We start from the raw sequence: 10054 nt of genomic DNA on the forward strand, positions 1-10054 counted from the left end.
TTGCATTTTAAATAAGTATGAACTTATTAATATTGACACAGTTCATCTCTGGTAAACGACCAAATGTATAATTAATTAATTACTCGATCGATTCATTTACGCCACAATAGCGAATCGAAAACGGAGTAATTCTTATTTATCTTTAATTTGCTAGCATTTGTATAGCAATCTCCTTGAGTTTTCTCCGATGGATCTTTGTGGATGCTGTTTGTGGTATTGCGTCCAAGAATATAACGCCTCCCCTCAGTTGTTTTGTTTCTGCCAAATTATCTGAAAGTAATAAAAATGTTAGCCGAACTGTGATACTCGTACACATGTCATGATTCTTAATTACAATTTGTTAGCCCAGTGCCGTTAAAGGTAGTTTATTAATGAATTAATGTATTATTATTATTCTATTAAAGACAACAAATGGTCCAATCAGTGTTAGTTGATTGATACGTAGGGTATGTTAGTACTTAATAGGCGGGTCCACACAGAGCGAGCATACGCGCGAGGCAATTTCCTCACGCACAAACCGGCCAGTGTAGACGTGCCTCGGCCAAGGAGGCGCGCTCGGGCGAGGAAAACGCGCGAAACCAAGGAAACTACGTAAGCGACCGGTTAGTCTCCATGCTTGTCTGGTATACCGGACACGACCACGTCTAACCCCTGAGTGCCGGAAGATTGTTCTCACATACCTTTGACCAGCTGTTTGATCTCCTCGGCACTGACGTCGTGCCCAGGCCGCCGAACCACGCAAGCGACCGGTAAGTCCCCACGCTTGTCCGGTATACCAGTCACTGCTACGTCTAGAACTCCTGGGTGCCGGCGGATAGTTTTTTCTAGTTCTCCTGGGGAGATCTGTTGACCATAAAAAAATAGATATATACCTAGTACCTATATATAAAAAAATATCTTTAACCCAAAAAAAAAATTTATTTCAATTTTATCCTGGAGCCTAAATGACGTACATTGAGGTTCTAAAGTGCTGTTCTAAGATACTGGGTGAGAGGGGGTTGGCAGATTAACCACATTAACACGGATACTCATACTGCTTGACCGAAATCACCAAAAATGTAATTTATGAATTATGATAGGCTCAGCCTAGTTTAGGTTCTGCCAGATGGTCTGGTGTGGTTTTCAAATAAACTTGCCAGCCAACAATGACAGAGCAAGATCTCTTGCAACCGGTTATCTCAGAGCGCCCAATACGCGAAGTGCGACTATCGTGAACGCTATTCGCATTATTAGTGCCTGAAAAAGGAGACCAAGGCCATCCGAAACATGTCACGCGAGTGCCTAAAATACGCGAGTTAACCATATAATTAATCTTATAGTTAAGCCTGGTTCTTAGATAATGAGTAAAAGCATACTTGCTTGTTTACTTACTTGATGATTCATATACTTAAGCAGTAGTTTAATTCGCTCCACATAGAAAAAGTTATAATTGTCATCCCTATAGAACATATCGCCTGTTTTGAACCAACGGTCTTCGGCGAACGCCTCTGCTGTCGCTTCAGGGTTTCTGTAGTATTCTTTTATTATACCAGGGCCTTTGACCCATAGCTCCCCGTTCTTGTATGGTTCGTAGATATCCTCTTGGGTCTCCACATCTATCAACTGTAATTGGAAGTAATAGGATATTTGTTATAAAAAGAAGTGAGTGCTTCACTCTTCACATATGAAGCGTTTATGAAGTCCGTGAGTCGTGACCATAAGGCCATAAGGCCGTTCTCCTGTATAACTATGCACTATGTCGCTAGCCGCTATTCATGGATACATCCATCAAGTTTGATTTTTCTAATTTAGGTAAGTAAAATTTGCGGCCTTGCTTTCAGTGTGTGCTTGAGTGTGTAGTCCATCTGATAGGTTTAAAAGAATTTTTAAGTGATTTGTGATCGTTCTAAATACGTGAATTTATCAACTCACCCTGTACTGCAAACAACCCATAGGTTTCCCAACAGCGGCAGAGCCGGGGTTCAAGCCTTCATTTATGAACACCAATGATGTGACCTCGCTCATTCCATAGCCATTTAGTACCTCTGTACGTGGCGCTTTTTTCTAAAACAATAGTACTGTGTATTATCATCGTCCGCAACGGTTAACTGTCAATTTGTAAACCTTATTGCAAAGACACAAGGTCCAACGATGGTCACCGTTAGTACCTTAATCTCCTGTATCAGGTCAGCAGTAACGGCGCTGCCTCCTATAATGATTGTCTCGAAACAGCTGAAGTCGCACTCCTCACTCCCCTCCGGTGTTAGAAGCGTGGTCATAAACGTCGGACTGACTATCTTGAAGGTTGGCTGCAACAAAGTGTAGCTGATCAAATAATATATCTTCCAAAGGGCCAAAATATTTGAACAAAGATTTTACTCTGAAGTGCGTAAGTACGTAAGGTCTTGTATATAATTTTGTCCTAATTGTACCTTACCTACATGCTACCACACTTTCAGCTTCAAACAAAACCACCTATGTAGGTGTACGAGAAGTGGCGTGCGACCAGCGACGATTTCGGCGAGGCATAAAACGTTGCGTCGAGCGTCCAGGAGATTTGAAAAGCGGGCATGGAGACCTAATGAATATGTTTGCATTAGTTTAACATGGACGCCGCTCTAAAGTAGGTACCTTGTAATTGTTGATAAGCTCATAAGTGTGCTTTTGTGTCAAAGTCTTCGATGACTGCAGCCTGGTAATTCGCATGATCGGAGATGTCAAGAACATTGCTATCGCCGTGAGCCACTGTAACGGTGATATGATGAATATCATCTTGGTAGGGCTTGGGAACTTCGTGTACCGAATCCTAGAAAAGTGTGAAGAAAAATTTACATTGAATTCAGAAAAAACATTGGCACGATCAAGTTGATCAATGTCTCACATAATCCTCGAAATTATTTATTTTGGTGGCTCATTATTGGAACTTGGCCTATCCATGAGAGAGATTTTGTCGAATATTGGTTGAAAACTAACACGTCTTTACACAAAAATAGTGATGTGAAGCTCTTAACTTACCTACTTAAATACCTATTTCGACAACAATCTTTCTTCGTCCACAATCTGCAAACCGTTATATATTTATACCATACCATATAGGTACATATATATTCTTTTGTATGACCACGCATAACTTTTTATAAACTTGTCTTCGTCTCCTCAGAAAAAGTTACTACTTACCAGTCGTATGATGTCGTGATTGCTAAATTCTTATGAGTGGCGGCGGCACTTTTCGGTAATCCAGTAGATCCACTAGTGGCTAACAGCAATGCAATGGTAACTTCTGGGTCAAAATCTGTTGGCCTAAAAGAGACAAAGTAACATTACTTGATTCTAATAAGGATGGAAAAAAACTATTTACAACAAAAAAATTGTGTTTTTTTGTTCCTTGTTCATATTTAGATGCAGTCAGCGTTAATTCCCTCTGACCTTTACCAGATTCACCTAGACAGGGGGCTACTCCAGCTGATACTGCAACACTACAAACAGTCGGCCTGCCTGTTACCAATCTGTAGTTGTATTCTATTCAGACCGCATTTTATTTCGACTCTGGAATTAGTAACATTCAACTTATAGAGACTTACTTAAACTCATCAACAGGGCTTTTACCCCCATACTTCTCCAAGAATTCAGGGAAGCTAAGCTGGTGGCTTGAATCAAAGGTGACTATGAAGGCATCAGACTCGATTCCGTTAAGAGCTAGCTGCACATCTGGGGCCCGGTCGCTTTGGCAAAATACCACTTTGGGTCTGGTCACTTCGAAAGTTCGTTGGAGTTCATCTACAAAGAGTTTTTTGGACTTTATAACCTTTTTCAATACAGAGAGAAGAGAAAAATGTGTAGGTATGTAATCTATGGGTCACTACGACGGTTACGCTTTAATCGTCATCCTCGCCGTCAATTTCTAATCAAAGTAATAAATAATGTAAGTGCGAGACAACGGTGGACAATAACAGTGCAACCAGTGATGACCGAACGTTAATTAGAATTGACTATAAATCATTACAAATTGAACCGTAAACTTTACAGTTTACGGTTCAATTTGTAATAATTTCCCGTTCCCGTTCGTTACGGTTTACGGTTCAATTTGTAATGGTTAATTGTCAATTCTAATTAACGTTCGGCCAACACTGAGTGCAACCACCATATCCAGGATACTTACCAATACCCAGAGTCCTGTCAATAGGAGACACAATGACTCCCAGGTAGAGCGCCGCGTAGAACGGTATGGCCAGGTCGATGTGGTTCGGAGCCATGAGGGTGATGACGTCACCGTGCTGGAGACCCAGGCTCTTGAGGGCGATGGCGCATCGAGCTGTCCTCTTGAGTACTGATCCATTGGTTTCGGTTTCACCCGTCGCCCCGTCTATCTAAAGGAAACTTGAAATATATTTCGCTACGAGAAAATAATATAATGTATATGAGAGGAATATGAAAAAAAAATACTTGCTAAAGCTCCTTTTGGATAGACGTTCCATATATTATTATAAAATAACTAATGGTTTGTAGACTCAAATTAAGTTTGTTCAGAAGTTTCATCAATCCTGTATCAGAAATCTCACTGTTGATAACTGGCAGATCACATCTGCAACTGTTTCTTAACAAGAACCGGTCCGGACTCTGAACCGGACTCCCATATCAGCTCATCATTTAGACATGACATAGGTATGCCACTTTCTCGAGTTAAATTGTTCTCTTATCGCTTTCTCTATTTCTCTCTATCTACATGCTATACCGCGTGCGCCCGTGAGGGACAGAACATACGCAATGCGACAAAATTATAAAAACCCGTTTTAACATTCCTGACAATATACCAAAAACAAGCTACGTAATTTGGTCGAGTTATTTGTTGCCCACTATAAACAATACTAAAATTTCCGGTGGGGAATAAAAAGGTTTAACTGTGACAAGGAAAAACAATAATAAGGCTGCTACTCCTACTGAAAGATACATAAGACTATCCCGTTCTGTCAGTTCCCCCCACCACTCATTTCCAATCCATACTAAATACTAGATTCATGTGTCAGGGTGTATGGTGTAAGGCCCATAGCGAGTGGCCGTGCGCACGCGGGATCGTGGATATCATTGTTGTTGAATTGTTATTTTTATCGGGAAAAAAAGTACTTAGGTAGGTAATTGAAGAGTTCGACCACAAATAAAATTAGTATTAAGTGCGCATTTTCAGAAGCAATTTTCATCTTAATAGCTTTTGTGAAAAATATGTAACAAAATTTTTTGGTGCCTTTTAGACCTATGCTCTTGATTTTTTCTATCGAGCAAAAGTTGTTTAATCAGGTTTCGTATCGCTCAAGTTACTAGAAAAAGTCCTCAAAATGTATATTCATTAACCAAATGCAAACGATTGCGAGAGGTCTTAGCTTTCTACTAGGGCATCCAATATCGGACGATTATCAATATCATACCGGAATTGAATTTCAATATTTGCCTTCAATATGTGTATCGAGACACTCACCATGAGGTCGTCAGTGGCGGTCTTAGGGGCTGGCGAGCAGGGCAGTCGCCCGGGGCCTCGCAATAACCCGGTCAGAAGTTTACATGGGCCTCGCAGAGCAGATTTGTACAAGGGCCGGGCCACCCGGGGCCTCGCGAAGGTTAAGTAAGGCCGCTACTTCGTATACTTACCTACCTACCTACGCTCTGCAACTTTAACAAATTATCAATTTAAAAACCTTTTATGTCACTGACTTCTCGAAGGTCTATCATCTCGTCGATCTAGTTTAGGTACCTACGTTGCTTAATCGATTAATTTCGCCGTGACACACTTCTTCGTGATTCGTGCATATGATAACTGATGAAACTCTAAAAAATGCCTCGCTTAGCATACCAGCTTTAGGTCAACGAGGGCACGATCCCAAAGGTAACTTAAGGTCAACATAAAACTTTAAAGGAGAAAAAATGCAACTTTGCACGCTGATTCCAAAGTACAAAGATACCCGTTCTGAGCGTATACAATCGCCATCAGATATAACGGAACGACCAAAGCTTATCAAGGCGTTAGAGTACATGTTCAGATATTTATAAGCACCTCGGCCGCTCCGATATATCTGATGGCGGCTGTACGTCATGGTGAAAATGATTCTAACCTGTAATACGAAATCCGGGTCATCCTTAAGGCTCTGCAGCAGAATTTTCCCAAGATGGTGTTTGTCGGAGGATGTCCCTGACTCCGCGACCACCCTAGACGTCAGCTCGCTCATGAACCAGTGCACGGAGTCATTCACTCGTCTTGACGGATACATTCTGTGGACAAATTATTCTTGTATTGGGAATGGACATACTAAGTATTCGATGAGAGGAAACGAATAACGCAGCTATAGCTTTCGGTAAGAAATCGCTGGACGGTACGACGGGTTAAATTAAAATTGTACCCTGCAAATGAATATGGTATTTTATTAATTCAATAACAGGAAAATTAAATGAAATGAAAATCTTTATTTCAGGCAACTAATATTATAATAATAATAAACAAACAAACAATAAAATAACAAACATAATATAACTTACTATGTACTTAAACTAAAGGTATAAAAATTGGCCCAAATCGCCGTCAATGGTGCCCAGAAGGCTGGCCCTATCTCCCCGCTGTATGACGATACTTATATGTTGTGCAGTATAGTGGCCAGCCCTCTGATCGCCCGAGGCCTCTATTAGGCGCGTCGACAAATCTTTAATACAGCCGATGCGCACTTGGCCCCCATGGTTTCAACGCCAAACGCCTCAAACATGTACTCGTAGCTGCTTCCTAGTGCGGCATATTTGCGGCGCGTCGAGGATGCCGCTGCGCCAGCGGCAACTTTGGTGCTCGGGACATGGGACGGTGCCAGGGTATCAACATCAACGCATCAGTGTCAGTTTTGTAACGATAATTATTAAGCATTAAGTTTGTATGGCGATACTTACGCGCAAATTGTTTAAAACTTATAACTTTATTATTCTCCGTCTTATACCTACCTAAATCTTCTCGCAAGTTTCGTATAGCGCGCAATAATTATCTTTTATTTCCTTCTAATTACCGTTTTTTCTTGGCTTACACCTTATTCAACTAAGCTAAATCTTCGCTTTTGAAATAACTCCTAGAGTAAAACCACCACACCACTTGGACCCCGTAGAGTAAAATCAAACGTTGAAAAACCACTTCGCAACTTAATTTAAACTTTTTTGCATTTTCAAATATAAGCTTATAAAAAAACACCTTAAGCCGGTAGAATGTTCGGAAAACGACTGCGAATCATCATTTCCCACTCATGCCCAATATACTAGTCATACCGACTTTTCTCGTTTGACTGTGCTACTACTAATCTTAATGAGAATTCTAAGGGCCGGTTACTTAATCAATCGACCTACTTAATATTAGTATCTAATCTACGTAGTAACGTGGTATGGCCGTATATATTACCGTGATATTTACTTTTCACCACAACAGCTGGTAAAGGCTCTTTTGATGATTTACAAACTCATGAGAAAGTTGCTTTTTATCCACATGTGGAGCAAAGTAATCAGATGCAAATTTTGAGTTGTTTCCTTATGTTAAGCTGGTAGAATTGACTTTTAAATTATTATTTTTATTTGGATTGAATTTGTTTTTATTTTTTCGATATTTCATCGTTAGTATTTTCCTCGCGTTGGTGTGGTGAAAATGTTTGTGTTTCACTTGGAGGCAAAGTTAGTTTAACCCTCGTGCCTTGAAACGAAACCCTCGCAACGCTCAAGATTCCACCTCTCGAATTTGTTTTGGAATCTTTCGCTAGCTCGGTTATCAATATTAGCACGAGCGGTTAAACAACAACTTTGGATTGGAAAATTGGATAAAATTTGGCTAGTTTCGACTATATCGAATCAAAACGAAATCAAGATCGAAATCACAACTAGTCTCGAAAGATGTGTGTTACGAAAAACCACCCGTCCTTTCCGAAAATAATCTGAAATCCGTTGCGTTACGAAAATACCGTACATTTTTGGAACCCAGGGGATATTTTTAGGGCATACAATTACGGTGATATTGCGCCTATATTGCACAGGTTAGGGGACTTTATATAGATAATTCCCAATCCACCAAATATTATAAAAAACTGCCACCACAAATTAAAAATCGATCCTGTAACGCAATGTATCAAGGAAACTAAAAGTTAATTTGTCCACTTCCCGAGTAATGCTGGTGCAGTAGTCATCCGCATGTCGCCTTTAGATTGTGTCTAACTATAAGACTTCCATACAATAACAAAAATTAATAAACGTATAGTAAACACCCCTATAATGGAACAAGCACCAGTAATGGGATGGTATAGACAAATGCTATAAAACAAGTATTTACTAATGTAAGAAAAACTCTTCTTCACATATCAACAATATACTTATTGATCACAATATTCCGTTACAATCCAAAATCAAACACTTATACAATTTGTAGCACACAATGGTCAATGGTAATCGAATGCCCGTTAACCGCCATGCCAGACCCCTTTATCTTTTTTTTTTTTTTTTTTTTTTTTTTTTTTATGGAGGATAGGCAGGCGTTTGACCACGATCACACCTGATGGTAAGTGATGATGCGGTCTACGGTGGAGCACGCTTGCCTATGAGAAACCTATTTACTCTAGCCTTGAAGAGATTCAGATTGTACTCATACGGAAACACAGACTCGGGCAGGGCATTCCACTCCTTGGCAGTTCGCATAAGGAATGTTGAAGCGAAACGCTTCGTGCGTATTTGTGGAATACCTACCATGAAGCGATGCCGAAGTGCCGATTGTCTGGTAGTCCGATGGTGAAATGGGGACGGAGGAATAAGGTTGTGCAATTCCTCAGCACACTCTCCGAAATGTATCCTATAAAAGATCGTTAGGCTGGCAACCTTGCGTCGATGCTCCAGACTTTGAAGTCGAGCATTCGTCAGATCGTCGTCATTAATAATTCTCTTGGCCCTCCTCTCGACTGACTCGAGCGCCTCAAGCTGGTATTTGGCTGAACCATCCCACAGATGAGAACAGTATTCCACACACGATCGGACTTGTGCTTGGTAAAGGTCGAGCAGCTGCCTAGGTGTAAAATACTGCCTCACCTTGTTGAGGATGCCCAGCTTTTTTGCTGCTAACTGTGCTTTCGACTCGATGTGCGGGCCGAAGTTGAGTTTCGAAGTCAGCGAGATTCCGAGAAGCTCAAGATGGTCGGTTATCGGAAGGGATACATTTCGGAAAGTAGGAGTCAGATGGAATGGACTCCGTTTAGCGGAGATAAGACACGCCTGGGTCTTACTAGCATTGAACGAGACCAAATTGGCTTCACCCCAATCGGACACTGCCTTCAGTGACACGTTCATGCGTTCGACCATAGCCTCTCTGAGTGACTGTATTTGGGCTCCACTAGCTCGTGAATTGGGTATGTAGCTTTCAACAACCGTAGTATCATCTGCATATCCGAACGTACCTGGTTTCAGCAGGTCGTTTATGTGGAGCAGGAAAAGGGTCGCTGAAAGCACGGACCCTTGAGGGACTCCGGCATTGATTGCCAATTGATCGGACGAGCAGCCATTAATGACAACCCGAATCGATCGATCCCTCAGAAAGTCTGATACCCAGTCACAAAGACTAGGGGGTAGACCGAAGGACGGTAGCTTGCTAATAAGGCCCTCGTGCCAGACCCTGTCGAAAGCCTTCGATATATCTAGAGAGACAGCTAAAGCCTCTCCATTCTTCTCGATGGCCTCACTCCAGATGTGCGTGGCATACGCTAAAAGATCTCCGGTAGACCTGCCTCGGCGGAACCCGTACTGCCGGTCACTGAGCAGGTCGTTCGCTTCTAGGTATGCCAGGAGTCGATTATTAAGTACACGTTCCATACTCTTACAGAGTATGGAAGTGACCGAAATCGGTCTATAGTTGGCAGGGTCAGCCCGGCTACCTTTTTTCGGTACTGGTTGCACATTAGCAAGCTTCCAAGACTTCGGAACCTGACCGGTAGCCATTGAGAGACGGAAGAGGCGCGTCAATATGGGACATAGCTCAGGTGCACAGGTTTTAAGTACTATGGCTGAAATACCGTCAGGACCACTTGCTTTGTTC

At 41.6% G+C, this 10054-nt stretch overlaps 1 protein-coding gene across 1 annotated transcript; it reads right to left on the reverse strand.

The window, feature by feature from the left end:
• Nucleotides 1-86: 86 nt before the first annotated feature.
• On the reverse strand, nt 87-6459 carry LOC133529294 (luciferin 4-monooxygenase-like). The gene is made up of 10 exons (XM_061866990.1): nt 6081-6459; nt 4139-4346; nt 3561-3756; nt 3157-3279; nt 2611-2785; nt 2148-2288; nt 1912-2043; nt 1372-1602; nt 681-843; nt 87-270 (listed from the first exon to the last, which is right to left on the reverse strand). The coding sequence occupies exons 1-10, from the start codon at nt 6234-6236 to the stop codon at nt 143-145; spliced, it is 1653 nt and encodes a 550-aa protein (XP_061722974.1). The 5' UTR covers nt 6237-6459; the 3' UTR covers nt 87-142.
• Between the last annotated feature and the right edge of the window lie 3595 nt (nt 6460-10054).

The sequence above is a fragment of the Cydia pomonella genome, chromosome 20, assembly GCF_033807575.1.
Source record: "Cydia pomonella isolate Wapato2018A chromosome 20, ilCydPomo1, whole genome shotgun sequence".
In the NCBI taxonomy this organism is placed as follows: domain Eukaryota; kingdom Metazoa; phylum Arthropoda; class Insecta; order Lepidoptera; family Tortricidae; genus Cydia; species Cydia pomonella.

Excerpts from the sequence above, each read along its gene's own strand:
- LOC133529294 (XM_061866990.1), bottom strand. The coding sequence starts at position 6,236 with ATGTATCCGTCAAGACGAGTGAATGACTCCGTGCACTGGTTCATGAGC. Across the intron at positions 2,289-2,610 it reads AGCTTATCAACAATTACAAG|CCAACCTTCAAGATAGTCAG; the intron begins GTACCTACTTTA and ends ACTTTGTTGCAG. Across the intron at positions 1,603-1,911 it reads TGGGTTGTTTGCAGTACAGG|TTGATAGATGTGGAGACCCA; the intron begins GTGAGTTGATAA and ends TTCCAATTACAG.